Source organism: Talpa europaea, assembly GCF_964194135.1.
Source record: "Talpa europaea genome assembly, chromosome: 1".
Classification (NCBI taxonomy): Eukaryota; Metazoa; Chordata; class Mammalia; order Eulipotyphla; family Talpidae; genus Talpa; species Talpa europaea.
In genome coordinates, this window is record NC_140073.1 from 143479698 (window position 1) to 143493857 (window position 14160).

The 14160-nt window shown below is 53.0% G+C and overlaps 1 protein-coding gene across 2 annotated transcripts in view; it reads right to left on the bottom strand.

Moving 5' to 3' along the window:
* Nucleotides 1–8828: 8828 nt before the first annotated feature.
* TNS1 (tensin 1) overlaps nt 8829–14160 on the bottom strand; it is a gene marked incomplete at its 5' end in the record, with an annotated part of 217855 nt that continues 212523 nt past the window's right edge. For both annotated transcript variants that reach the window (XM_084241657.1, XM_084241658.1), the window contains 5 exons: nt 8829–9050; nt 11160–11192; nt 11578–11646; nt 12434–12602; nt 13246–13317. In XM_084241657.1, coding sequence (XP_084097783.1) covers nt 8906–9050; nt 11160–11192; nt 11578–11646; nt 12434–12602; nt 13246–13317 — 488 coding nt within the window. In that variant the 3' untranslated portion in view covers nt 8829–8905. The remainder of the gene's footprint in view (nt 9051–11159; nt 11193–11577; nt 11647–12433; nt 12603–13245; nt 13318–14160) is intronic.

A 14160-nucleotide genomic window follows, 5' to 3' on the forward strand; every position in this document is an offset into this window, starting at 1 on the left:
ATCTTTCCAACCCCATAAATGCTGGAGCCACAGAGGCGGCTGTACCACCATCCCCGAGCGCTGTGGTATGGAGACCGGAGCCAGAGAGATCAATATCGTTCGGTTTTCCACTACAGCTCCTTTCTGCTGCCAACTCTCTCCAGAGGCCTGAACAGACAGTGCCGAGGAGGCGAGAGGCACAAGAAAAGGAGAGGCCAGGCCTGTCCCATGTGGGTCCCCAGCACTAGGGCCATGCTCATGCTAGAGCTCTCAATCCTCATGCAAGCTGGGAGAGGGGTGCCGTCCCATTTGGCAGAGGGGAAAAATGATTTCCCAAGGTGCCAGCCAAGCCCAGATCAAATGCAGTCGTGGCTGGTCCTGAGGCAGGCACTCTCAGCCCAGCCACACCTGCACCCTTGGGTCAGGTTCAGGGGAGGCTCTCCTACGCTGTCCCGCAGCCCAGCCAAGGGTGGAGGGAGAAGAGGCTGCTGCAGCCCCAGGCCCCTGGCTCTATAACCTGCAGGGACAGTGTGCTTACCCCTCCCAAACCAACCCTTTCTGTTACCCACAACACCCCCTCCTCAGACCACCCGGTGGGCCCCACTGGTGATGGTGTGGACCTAGGGAATGATGCTGTTCCAGCTCCCATGACACACAGAACATGAGCCAGCCAGCACCCCAAACTCCCAAGCCTCGTCTCCAAGCTGGGCTCTCCCGGGTCCTCCACGCTCAGCTGCTGGCCCTTCCTCGCCCTCCGTGTCTGGCGTGCACGGGGCCCAGGGGGTCTGCTGGGGGAGACACAAGAGTGCTCCTCCCCACCTTCACTCACGGCCCTTTGCTGACGAGCACCCCTGGGAACTCACTGTGGGTGAAACCCTGCCCTATGGTGACCTGATCCCCCAGGAATGAATCAGAGGAACAGCAGGATTGGGGTGGGAAGAAGGAGGGAATGAGACACCTACATGGACACACAACACAGCCCGAGGCTGGGGCTCACACACATGTGCATGTGTGCAGTGCTGTTAGAAGAGCCATTTCCATTCCCCATTGTGGATTCCTTAGAAACAGCTAAGCACTACTAATTAGTCATTTTCACCAACTAATGAGGAAAATCCGGTTCTTCGAAGGAGGAAGGCAGGATTTGATTTCACTCCCCATGAAGAGAAATTTTGGAGCCTCCAGGGTTGACTTTTTCAGGCCCCACCTTCCTCCTCAGCTGATAGGTACAGTGGCCCGAGATGCACCCACAACTCCCCCCTCCAGGGCGCAGGAGGAGGGACCGTGAGGTCCGCGAGGTCTGTTCCAGGCTGGTGATCTGTTAAACCACTGGTGGGCTCTGCTCCCGAGGCGAGAAGACAGCAGCTGACCCACCTCCAGAGGGAGGGCCTGGGGAAGGGCCGGCCCAACACATTTCTTGCTGCTCAGCATTTCCTCTTGGCCTCCCATCCCACCTCCACCAAACCTGGTGCATGTGCACCCCTGCATATGCCTACCTCAGGCCGGACCCCAGCTTTGAAACTTCTCATCCGCACTTGAGAACCTGTGAGAGAATCCTGGCCTTGGCCCCAACCCCTCCCTTCTGCCCCTCCTGCCTTCACCACCCATGTTCTTGCTTCTTCTGAGGTTGGACTCTGCTCACCACGCACATACCCAATAGAACCAGAGACCCAGGCTGCAAGGTGGGCACCCAACCCCAGGCCCAGCAGCTGGTCTTCAGGGGCAAACGACGCCAGGGCTGCACCTAAGCCTACCAGCAGGAGCCGCGCTAAGCAGCCCCGGGCTCTGCTCCCAGCTGGGATATATGGATATGTGCCCCCTGCTCCCACTCCAGTGAGCGGAGCAGGTTCTTGGGCGGGGGTGAGGGGGGTGGTGGCAGGAAAGTGTTGCTGACACATAGGTTCTGACCTGCCGGTTTGGGTGAGTCAGAGGTTCTGCCTTTCTAGGACACTCTCAGTGACCCGCCTGCTAACAGTGTGTGGAATGCACTGTGCAGACAGGAAAAGATCCCTTGGGTCTAGGGTGGAATAAGATGTGTCTCGACTTTTCAGCCCCCCTAGTCCAAAGCTTCACAGTGCAGCCCCAGTCCATTCCCTCCTTATCAGCAAGGCCCCTGCCTGGCTGTTTAGTCCCCTCAAAGCCCAGCAGCTCAGCTCCCAGGCCCTGGTATGTCTCTCTCAGGCCCAGCCTGAAGTATCCACATCACTACACATCTGGGTGGCATCTGAGGGTGACCTCCCCCATCGCACACCAGGAGCCCTTGTCCACTCCCCAGGGAAGCCAGCCCGACTACCCAGGCCCCTGGCCCCTCTGACCAGTGCTTGAGTTTGGTCTCCTGCTGCCCCATCACTCACCAGTCTGTCTTTTCGTTCTAGAACACACCTGGAGCCGAGGGAGAAACATGAGCTAGGAAGAGCATGGACTGGCAGGTCAGGCCTGGGTTCATGCCTTGCCCTACCACTTTATAGCTCTTGTCATTTTGAGCCATCCCTTAGCCTCTCTGAACCTCAGTTTCCTCATCTGTAAAGTGGGCACGAGGACCACCTTCATCTCACTGGTCCATGTGTGTGAGAAATTACACACATATGCTCACCAGCCTCAGGCAACTAGAAGGTTTGCTGAGTGCCAGGTGTCACCAGCAGTCACGAGCACCAGTCCTGCGGGTGAGAAGCTATGTGGCCTGTCACAGGCTCAGTTCCCATATTTGTCACTTGGCTAGAATGACACCTACCTCATGCACTGCTGGGAAGACCAGACACAACAATGCCTAGCACACAGTAAGTGTGTCATGCCTTTTAATCCACCACAGGAGGAGTCTAAACACCCTACATCTGTGGATCCACAGAACATCAGTTCTCAAAGTAGAACTGGGGACCCCAGGGGTTCCTGACCCTTTTCAGGAACTACTTTCCTATTTTCAGGAACCCCTTTCAAAACTATTTTCATAACAACTAAGCTGTGACTTGTGTTTCTCACTCATTTCTCGAGTGCACAGTAGGCTTTTCCAGAGGTACACGTGTGATTTCACAGAAGCAGAGAGAACTCAGCTATTTTAAAAAATGCAAAACTATGTCAGCCCTCTCTGCCACGCTTGTTTTAGAATATATCATTATTTTTCACTAAAATCCTATTGATGTTAACATATAGCAGCACTTAATAATGTTATGGCAGTAGGTAAATATTTTTCAAATGATCTGTTTTATATTGTGGTAAATATGAACGGATGAAACCCATATAAGCGAAGAAAGCTCTTCAGGGTCCCCAGTAGCGGTTTAGAGTGAGGTCTGAGAACAGCGCCTGCAGAACCACGTGCTCGCTCCATTCGGCTCACCTGAGCTGCCCTCCCAGCTAGCTGCATGCACAGTGGGGTACTAAAACTGTGTCCCATCAGTGTTTTGGATCCCCCAGAGAACCCTGCACTGCGTAGGTATGTCCAGTGGGTTATGAGCCCAAACTTGCTGAGTCCCTAAGAATCAACCCAGAACCATGGGCCTGGCTGAGCTGCACACGGACCACGTCCTGGTCCAGAGACCATGCTGGACTCCTCCTGCCTTGTAAACCTCACCCCTTCAGGGACCAGCCTGCTGCACTCTCCATCTCCTGTCCAGAAGGCCTGGAGGCCATCATGTGACCCACATCCAGAATTAACTACATGATCCAAGCAGGGTGTCTTACAGCCAGTGAACATTTCCCCCAGGTTTTTGTTGAAAACAAAAAAGGTAAGGGGCCTCCCCGGTGGCGCAGCGGTTGAGCACTGGGTTGCGAAGCTGCCCGCAGCCTCTGCAGCGCTGGTTTGATCCCCGGCTGCTCCCCTGCCATCTGAGGAGGGTCCCACATGGCGCGCAGACCTCTCCTGCCGCCCGCTGCTCCCCTCAGCAGTGTACCTCGGTCCTTCTGCCTGCTCTGCTCCCCGCTCTGGCTCTGGTGAATTCTCTCACCCTCCCGCGCTTCTGACTGTACCCAGTGCTTGTATAAATAAATAAATACATAAACAAACAAACAAATAAATAAATCTTTAAAAAAAAAAACAAAAACAAAAAAGGTAAGAACTTTCTTCCTGAAGGGGCTGCCATGCTGTTAGGCCTGGTGCACCCAGTGGCCATATCCTGGGGCACTGCCGGTGCCACCGTAGCAGCAGAGCATCTGAGAATGTCACCAACTCAGAACCTAGTGATGGAGACAAATTCCTGATTCCGCTGCATGAGCCCTGGCTCCAGCTATGGCTTCTTGATCATGAGTCAAAAGATTCATTTTTCCCCTTTAAACTTACAGTTTGAGTTTCTCTTCCAGCTAAGAGTCCAGGTGAGATAACATGGTCACCAAGATGGCAAGCTGGATGGTGAGGAAGCTGCTGGAAGGACTCGGGGTGACATCCACCAGAGGTATCCCTGAAGCCTGGCATGAACCAGGAGGTGGGGAGATACCCTCTGCCCACCAGAGACCTGGCAGAGGCCCTTAGCAAGCAACACAGCTAGAGAAGCATGGATTTTTCTTTCACTTTATCATTTATAAAGCCATACAATGGATCACAAAGAAACGAAGCAGCTGTACAGGAGCGGGGCGCATCAGTGCACAATACATTCATCTCCTGGATAAGTAGCGAGTTCAAGGTTTATACAAGGTGGCGGCGGTTATAGGCATGGATACAAAATAGGAAGTATATTTCCATCTATATAAATACACAGCCAGGGGGTGGGGAGATGCTGGGTTATTCTGTTTTTCCTGCAGAGGGCCTGGGAGGCATATGAAGTTTCTTAACATTTGTTTTGAATGTAACATCAGAGGGCAGAAAAAACGGGGACCAACAGCTCGCACGCACAGAGGTGCTCGCTCTCACACACGCAAACCAACACACGCACAGGAGAGTCTCAAACTGTTTTAACACTGATTAGAAACAAACTCGGGACATCCCTCGACAGTGAGCTTGCTACTGGGAGGAACCCAGGTGTGGAAAGGAAGGGGCATCTGGGACACCAAGGACAGAGGATCCCCACCCCTGTGGACGATCCATTCCCACCATCCCCAACACTGAGACTCCACCAATGGGGACCTCACCACCTCCTGCTGCCTTTCGCTGCTGGGGGATACTGAAGTTGATCTCCCATTGCCTGCCACCTCCAACCCCAACCCCAGATTCCTCAGAGACAGGCAAACGCACTCATAGACCCACACTTGTTGCACATGCGCGCGCACACACACATCCTATTACCACTGGCCAGGGGGCTCCAGACTCAGGGCCCTGGGGCCTGGGCCTAGGTGAACAGTGAGTGACGCAGGGGCTCTGCCGCCCACCCCTCGCCTCTCTAAGGACCTGAGTGTGGGGGCATGTAGGGGCAGAGGAAGTCCTCAGGAGTACTAGACCTCCCTATGTTCTAAAGCTGGAAGAAAACAGAGAATAGGAGAAGACCAGGAAGGAAAGGATGGAGGATGAACAGCAAGAGCACAGGATCTGTCCCACTTGACAGTCCACGCCCCTGCCAGCAGCCAGCCGAGCGGGCAGAAAGCCCTCACCTCACGGGGGCCCCTTCATGGAAGGACCACACTGTCCCTCGTACAGTCACACGGCCACTGGCTATCCTGCCTGCCACTAATGCACCCAGGGGTTCCTCAAAGCCCAGGGCAGGAGAAACCCTGGAGGGCCACATGATCTCAGAGCTGCTGGAGAGACTGGAGGATGGAGATCAGAAAGCCTTTCCCCAACCTAGGACAAGCTGTCTCTGTCCCTCAAACACCTGCATAGATGAGGGAGCCAGACCATGGCGACCACAGGGCGGGGTCATTCCAGTCACCCCTGGAGGTTGATCAAACAGCTCACTTCCTCCCTGCTTCCCCCTGAGGCTGCCTCTCCATTGTTCTTATGCCCAGTGCTTTCCTCTTGTTCCACCTGGGAAGAGCCACGTGGCTCTCACTGGGTGAATCAGAGATGGTCACTTTCCTGCTCTCCTCCCTCCAGATACCATCCAGGCGGCTAAGGCGAGGCTGGGGCCTGCCTCAGAAGGCCAACTGGACAAAAGAGGCAGGTGAAGCCTGGAGCTGGGGGCTGCGCTGCCTAGGGGTTGGCCCAAGCTGGCCCACCCTTTCTTGCCAACTCCACTCCCCCACTCAGGGTCTATTTCCAAGATCAGACAGCACTCTCCTGGCTGACAAACAGCTTCAACAATAAACAACATCAAAAAAGGTTGACAGAGGGGGAGGAGAGAAAAAGGATAAACATTTACACAACAATAACAATTATTAAAAGTGCTTTCTTTTAAAGGAATCTTTGGCAAGAATATACTGCAGTGCTCTGCGTGTGTGTGCGCGCGCGTGCAGGGCGTGGGGCACACGTGCACGGGCCTAACCTGGGAGACACAGGAGGCAAGTGTGGTCCCAACCAGTGTTAGACCCAAAGTGGGGCCACTGTGGGGGCCCATCCTTATCATCCTTCCAGAAAGGCCAAGCTCTAGGAAATAGCCCCTTCCAGAAGGTGGCTGGGGAAGGAGTGGACAGTTTCCAAGCATCCCAAGGGCCCCAGCAGGGTCACACCGGGCCCAGGCCAGAGCGGAGCCGCCAGCCGCACCTGGCGGTGGAAAGTTCAGGTGAAGGCGACCTCAGACCTGGGCAGGGCAGCCATGGAGTCCACCTCCAGTGAGATGAGGACGTCTGGACCAGGAGCAGAATCCCGGGTGGCTGTCCAGAGGGAGACTTTGATATTTACAAAGGAAGGGGATGGGGACTATCTCCTTAATCCAGGAGACAGTTGGGGTGAGTAAGGCATGAGGAGAGAGGTGTATCAGGCTTGAAGGCCTCAGAAGGAAGAATACTTTGGTGGGACCAAGAACAAGGCTTCACTCTTCAGGAAGCAGGGACTGACTCCCAACATCCCTCAGAAACTCTCCTTTCCAACTCCCTGAAATACAATGTCCACACAGATGCAGCTTCTTGGAGGAGAAAAATTACACAAGAACACACGTCACCCATGTCTGCCACACACACACCCAGGTCCCCACAGGCTCCCCCTCACTGGAGCCTGCGGGGAAGGGGCAGCTCCCCTTTCATCTCTTGGAGCTGCCAGCCCTGGGCTTGCCAGAAAGTCAGGGGGCAACAGAATGGAACACAAGCACCCCCCACCCCCGCTGAGCCCCACACAGAGGCCAGGGCAAGGCCCCCTGGTTGTTCCAAGCATGAAGGCGCTCTACATTTCAGGCTTTGCTCAGACGTAAGGAAAGGGACAGGAATTGGTTTATGCCCTGGGAGGCAGCAAAGCAAATGTGGGAAAACAATAAATACTTCTGGTCAATTTACCTATTCTTTTTTTGTAACCCTTTCTTATATTTTATTAGCTTACAGATTCTGTCAGTATGTCTCACATATATATTATATATATTTATATATCAATACAATGCCTCTCTATAGGGGAGCCCCGTAGGCTTCAGAGGCCACTCAAGAATGGAGTCCTGGTGCATTTTCCATTCCAGCTTAAGAGTTCTCGGGTGATGGTCGCAGATCTTCCCAATTGCCCAAATGGAGTCTCAGCCCTCTAGTCTAATAATGCATGCTTTCTGCCCTCTGCTTCTGGGCAGCTTGGCTCTGCTGGGGAAACCAAGGCAGAGGAGAAACAGCCAGGTTTTGGCATTGCAGGTAGGCTGTGTCATGTATATGCAGCAGCCCCCAGAGGTCTGCTAATATGGCTCTGGGTAGCCCAAGAAAAAAGTCAGACCCCAAAATGCATGCAGAGGGGAGCACAAGACTGCAGACTTTTCCCCTGAACCTCACTGGGCAGGGATTTTGGAAGTAGTTCCCCAGGATGTGCCCCAATGTGGGGCAGGGCAGAGCAGTCTCCAGCCCCATCCCAGCCCCCCAAAAGGCAGCATGCAGAGATATCGGAGATAAGGCTGGTCTAAAGCGCTGAGGCTGGGAGCTGGCAGGAGTCACTCGCCACCTAGTTGTTGGGCCTCAAACCTCAGGGAAGATGCCAGGAGCTCAGCGGCCACTCTTCCTGAAGATCTCTTCCCCAAAACTATGGGCACATGTTCTCAAACCAATACTCAAGCATGCTGGTGGTAGAGGACAGAGGAACTATTGTGGGGGAGCTGGCCCCACTCCTGCTGAGGTCTTGGTCAAGGAGAAGGGGCTGGTGGCACCGAGGGGTGCTAGTGTACAGGCACAGAGACCAAGAGAGAGCTGGTCACCCATAACCATGGGTGCCCCTGGGGAAAAGCATTTATATCCCCTCCTGCTGCCCTATCACCCCCAATTCTAATCTGTGGAGAGTTTGCACATGTATGTACGTGCAAACACATGGGACATGGACAAGCATACTTGTTTATCATTCTAGCTGAGAGGCAAACAGAAGTTAGCATGTGAGGTGTGGGTGCAGACCTATGTATACCCCATATTGACCCACACACAAATACCCATCAGAGGCAGAGCAAAAAGACCTTAGGCGCCTCGGGTTGAGATACTTTCAGAAGCAGAAGTCCCACCACATGATGTCCACGCAGACTCTTTGGGGTTGACTATCTACCCTAGAGCTGGCCAGAAAAAGAGTCTCTCAACCTGATTTCTCTTTGCAAAATAGTTGGGCTCGAGAGACAGAGGTTTTCCATTCACCCCCCCAAATATGGGTCCCCAAGGAGGCTGGTTCTGTCTCCTTTGAGGAGCTCCATCCTCTTGGAGGGGCAGGAGGAGCTGGGCAGACCTGGCGGGTTTGGGAGGCTTTGGGAGTTTCGCAGTATCCACCTGATCAGGGGAATCCGAGTTATTCTCCTCCAGCTTTTTCTTTCTTTGTCTTTCTTTTCCCCTCCCCTCTGCAATTCACGTCCCCCTCCCCACGTTGCACTTTCTTCTCTCCTTCTCCAAAATTGGCCCAAAGTCCTCCTTCTGGATTCAAGAGTGGTCAGAATTCACGGGGTCCTCTCCCCACTGCCCCGGCCACGGGCTAGAGGGCTCATCTCTTCTGGCCCGCGCTCAGCATGACCTTGGAGACGAAGTTGACGATGGCGGAGGCGGGCTGGTTGGGGTCAAGCTCAGCGAAGAGGTGGCAGGCATTGTCCGTGGTGCTGCCCTGCTTCCTGGCCACGAAGCCGAAGAGCCTGCAGGGGGAGGAGAGGGTGACAGGTATGAGGGGAGGCAGGGCAGCGAACCCCAGGCCTTGAACAGCCGCCCAAGTGAGCAAACATCTTCAGGCCAACCTCAACGCGCCCCCACCTCTGTGTCTCTCTGAGTATGGCGAATGGGGGGTGGAATCCTGATCCACAGACAAGTCCTGGAGATGACACTGTCACTTTGAGAGTAGGCAGAAAGCTGCCATGGGAATGCGAGGGGGGAGGAGAGGCTGGGGGTGAAAAGACAAGACTGAACAGTAAGAGATGCGGATGGGCCCAAAAATAAAAAGGAGACATTCCCAGGCGAGCTTCTCTCAGTCCCTCCCGGCCACACCCGTACCCGACTGTTCTTACACACAACACATGAGCAAAGGAATAAAGTGCTGAACGCCTGTCAAAGGGCTTGGTCTCCCCAGACACCATGAGAAGGTCAGAAAGACAAAATGACAAGGGGTCACCCCGCTCCAAGGCTCAGACACACACACATACACTTCTCCTGGGCTTAAAAGGAGGAGACCCCACACCCCTTCCCTTCCCCTAAACCCCCTCCCTGCTTCAAGACTGGAGTGACCTGGCATTCTCTCTGTGCAAAACAAGAGTTAAAAATATGAGAGCAGAGAACAGAATGTGAGCGCAGGTCCCCTCCCAGCCAGCACATTGCTAATTAGAGCGAGATGGGGAAATCGGGACAGCTGGAGATTCCAATGAAACCCCTCTCACTCGGACTGGACCACAACATCTAAAATTAGCAAAGTTGGGTCTGGCTTGCAGGCACGCGTGCACACACACACCCACACAAACACACACACCCACACACAGTTTCCTACAGCCTTGCTCTCCCCAACTTTGTTTCAGAGCTGGCAACAATCAGGCCAGAGCCAGAGGGCTGGGGCAATGGTCTGCCCCGGTGGAAAAGCCTGGGCCCAGGGATCAGCCTCCAGAATCCCCTTCCCCAGCCTGCTTGGGCCTCTCGGTGCAGTGGAGGGCAATAAGGGCAGAGTGAAACAGTGGCTCATAGCTCCCAACCAAGGGTGTGTCCACCCTGGCTGCCCACTTCTGCCAGTGGGACCTGCCAGGACTGCCAGCCCCTGGTGCTCACTTCTGTCATGGCTCCAGCTTAGCAACAGCCAAGTCACTTCTCTGCCCCCAAGGACGGGAAGAGCAAATGCCCATAAATGTGGGGTGTGAGGCCCCTGCCTGGTTGAGTGGGATCCCTGTCCCCTGGCCTCTGTTCCCTGGCCAGCAAGACTACATCAGCAGGAAATTTGACACAGAACGAACTCCTGAATGAGATGATTTCAGGCCTGGGGTCTTTCCACCCTGTCCTCTTGCAGGGCCCAGTGGTGAGAGCACAAAAGGATCCGGGGACTTTAGTGATGCTGTGACCCGGGCGGGGAACTGAGGTCAGCTCAGAGCAAGCTTTGATATGGCCAGATATACCCTCCTGGGTCAGCCTTTCAACTGATTCAGGCTGATAATAACCACTAACAGTAACATGGTTTTTCCTCCCTTCTCAACACTCAGTTGCAATCTGAGAGTCCCAGGGTTCCATGGAACACAGCTTGAAAACCACCAAAACACGTTCATGCTATTTATATACGTGTTTCATCCACTATGCGAATGTCAGGCCTCCTGAGGGCAGAATCAGTCCCCTCATCCTTCTGAATCTCCCAGGGTTAAGCTCCCCAGAGGCCTTAGGAAATGCTGAATGGGTGGGAGAATCCACCCAAAGGTCCCAGGGCCATTTCCAGAATTCAGAATGATAAGGAGGGAGGTCTGGTTCAGCCACAAGATTCACAGAATAATCAAAAAAAGAAAGAACAGGAATCAAGGAGCCAGGAGGGGACTAGAAAAGGTTGTTTAAAGCACCCCTGCCCCACGGCCTCCAATAAAACTTTCCCCAAACCCTGCAGCTTGACCCCTCAGAGAAGGCAAAAAGATTGGCAGCTCGACCACTGGCCGCTTGCCGCGGCTTTCCCCAAAGCTGAGCAACCTGGGCACAAAGGCCTTTGCCTACCCACTGGCCCAGATTCTCAACCTGCCCCTGTTCTCCCACCCCAAAAGCCAGCCAGCTGGCTGGGGGAGAACCACACTTACTTAGCAGGGGCGCTTCCCTCTGTCTTCATCCACCTGTGGAGAGAAAGCGCACAGTTACACCACTGCACTTCTGCCCTGGCAGAGGCCCAAGAGCGCCCAGCCTTCCATGGGGTCTCTGAAGGCCATGCAGAAGCATCAAGGTGGAGAGAACACTGTCGCCTGCCTCTCCCAGAACTTTCCAGGGGGAGAGGAGACACAGGGTCAGGCTCGGGGTCACAGCAGAGAGGACAGACACAGGCATTTGCGTCCCTAGGAGAGGCTACAAATTCAGTGGAAAAAATTCAGAAAGATGCCCAACTCCTTACTCATATTCCCACTGACACAGGCAGACTCCAAGGTAAATCAAGAACACACACATACACACGCTCACTCCTTGGTGTTCTAGAGCTGACTGGAAAGGAGTCTCCAAGACACTTACTTTCTCTCCTGCGGATCCAGGTCACAGAAGGTGACAGTGCTGAGGGGGTAGTGTCGTCTGAAGAAAAGCCTGGGACACAGACATCACATAAACAGAGAGTGAGTGCTGATGTGGCCGCTGCCCCACCTTTTACCTGCAAGTCAGGCAACTGTCTATGGCCGTCATGGGCCTCACAGCCTCAACCTGACGAGCAAGATGGCCCAGGCTGCTCACATTGGGGACAAAAGCATTGCACAGGGCAGACAGATGTGTCACAGAAACATCTCCCCAGTGCCAGAGGCTAGGAAGAAGAAAGAAATGGGACTCGAGGAATGAGAAATGAGGGCAGGGGTGGAGTCCTGGGGGAGAGACAGAGGAAGACTCTGCTCTAGAAATCACTTTGCACCAGCTTTGCTTCCAGCTGTATATCCCCTGCAGGCATATTTGTAGAAGGAGGGATGGATATGTGAATGGAAAGGTGAGTGGAAACATAAATGGGTAAAGGAATAAATAGGTAGGGGAAGATGCGTACGGAGGGGAGGGATGGGTAGATGATACATGGGTGAAGAGATGGGAGCAAGGTTAAGTCACTTATTAAGGAGGTGTGTGAAAGGATGGATGGATGAAGATAGATGGGTGGACAGATGGGAGGAAGGGGTGAATCAACTGCTAAGTGGGTGGATAAAAGGATGGGTGAGTGAATGAATAGACAGATGGATGGACAGATGCACACATGGAATATGGAAGAGAGAAACATAAATGGCTGGAGAGAGAGAGGTACAGGAAATGAATCAACGGTAATGGTGAGTAGGTAAGGCAATGGAGAGATCGGTCACATAAGAAGAGCCCAACACAGAAGCAGGTAGAAGAATCTTACTTTCTCTGGTTGTCAGTCAATGTAATTCCTTGGGCGGAAACTTTGAAGTGGACAATGGTGGCAGCCGGTGTGGGGTCAGCAGCCAGTGTCTCCGAAGTAGCTTTAGAAATGGCCTGTGGGCCAGTGAGTGACTCCATATCCACAGAGTTGATGAAGAGCACGTTGCAGGCTGGAAGAAACCCACACAAGGTGTCATGGGGGTGTGGGTAGGGATGAGACCCCAGGTCACATTGTTTTTCTGCATTGAAGAACTGGGGTGTAGGCCATAGGTGCAAGAGGTGAGTGGATTTACCAGAGACAGAGTGGGGAGCAGAACAGGCTGATCTATTAAAACACATTGCTAAGGGGAGCAGTGGGCAAGACAGGAGAGGACTCCTGCACCATACGTGGGTGAGCTCCCTGGCCAGGGAGCAAACTCATGCCACAGTGGTGGCAGTGCTGAGACTTAACCCCTAAGCCAACATGGAGGAGCCCCTGATTTTTTTTAAAATTGAGACACTGGTTTTCAACATTGGGCATGATTTAAAAGTACAGGCTCATACCCTCAGGTGTATGTTACCATACCACACCCACCACCAAGACCCCCATAATTTTTCACCATAGTCCATTCTGCCTCCTCCCCACTATACTGTCTCCACCCAGGGTCCCTCTTCAGGGAGAAGACAGCAGATGAACTGCATGGCAGCCCCAGGTCACAGGGGCTACACAGCCACATGTGGATCTGGGAGAGATGTTCGGCCTGCGGCTTCAGGAGAAGACAGGGCAGGGAGGAGGAAAGGCCGCAGCAGAATCCAGCATCCAGAACCACTCACCTGCCCCTTGCTTCAGCAGATCAGTGGTTGAGTTGGCAGAGCCTGCACCATCTTTGGAATCTTCTGTGGGATCTGAGACAAAAATTTCATTCAGCTGGTAACTAAAAATCTAGCATTGCACTGGAGCACAAAATGGCCAGGACTGGGGAGAATTCTGCATACACTTTGTGCAACGGACACTGCTTTTCCCAGCAGGCCCAGGCAGTGTGTCCAGTGTGAATGCTCCATGATGACCAAAGTATTCAACATACTGGCTAAGTGCTTCAGAGTCGAAGAGAGCTCAGGCCCTCACCCCAGCACTTGCCAAGCATGCAGAGAACACGGATGATGATGGACAGTGCCCACTTCACTGGGCTTTTGAGATGTTCCAATACAGTGTCAGCCCAGGGCCTGCACGAAGCAAGACTTCAAGTGACAACTGATCCTGCTGTGGTCTCTGTTTTATATTGTGTCTCTGTGTCACTCAATAAGTGCCCTAATTCTTTAATCCCTTTAAGTAGCACAACAGTAACTTCAACTTTAATAAGACCTGAGTATTGTCTATACACCAGCATTTCTCACTTTGGAGTGACTCTACTCCAGAGTCTCTGACTAGGTGGAGCTTGAGAATATTTGCCTCTTTAATAAGTTCCGGGGGTGCTGATGTATGCAGGAGGCCAGATCTTGAGAACCACTGGTTGAAATTTAAATATCAACCAACTTTGTAATTGCAAACTACTTGGTAATTAGCTGTAAGATTATCATTTAATTAGCATCTAAATTAAATTACTAAAGCTATTTAAGTTGTATTTGAACTTTTAAGCTAATAATGTTGGCCAATTATCATTAATAATTCAATGAGTTGAACTGCATACCTAGAAATTATCAAATAATATTGGAGGTTTTATGTGCGGGCATAACCCCAGGTTGTGGGAA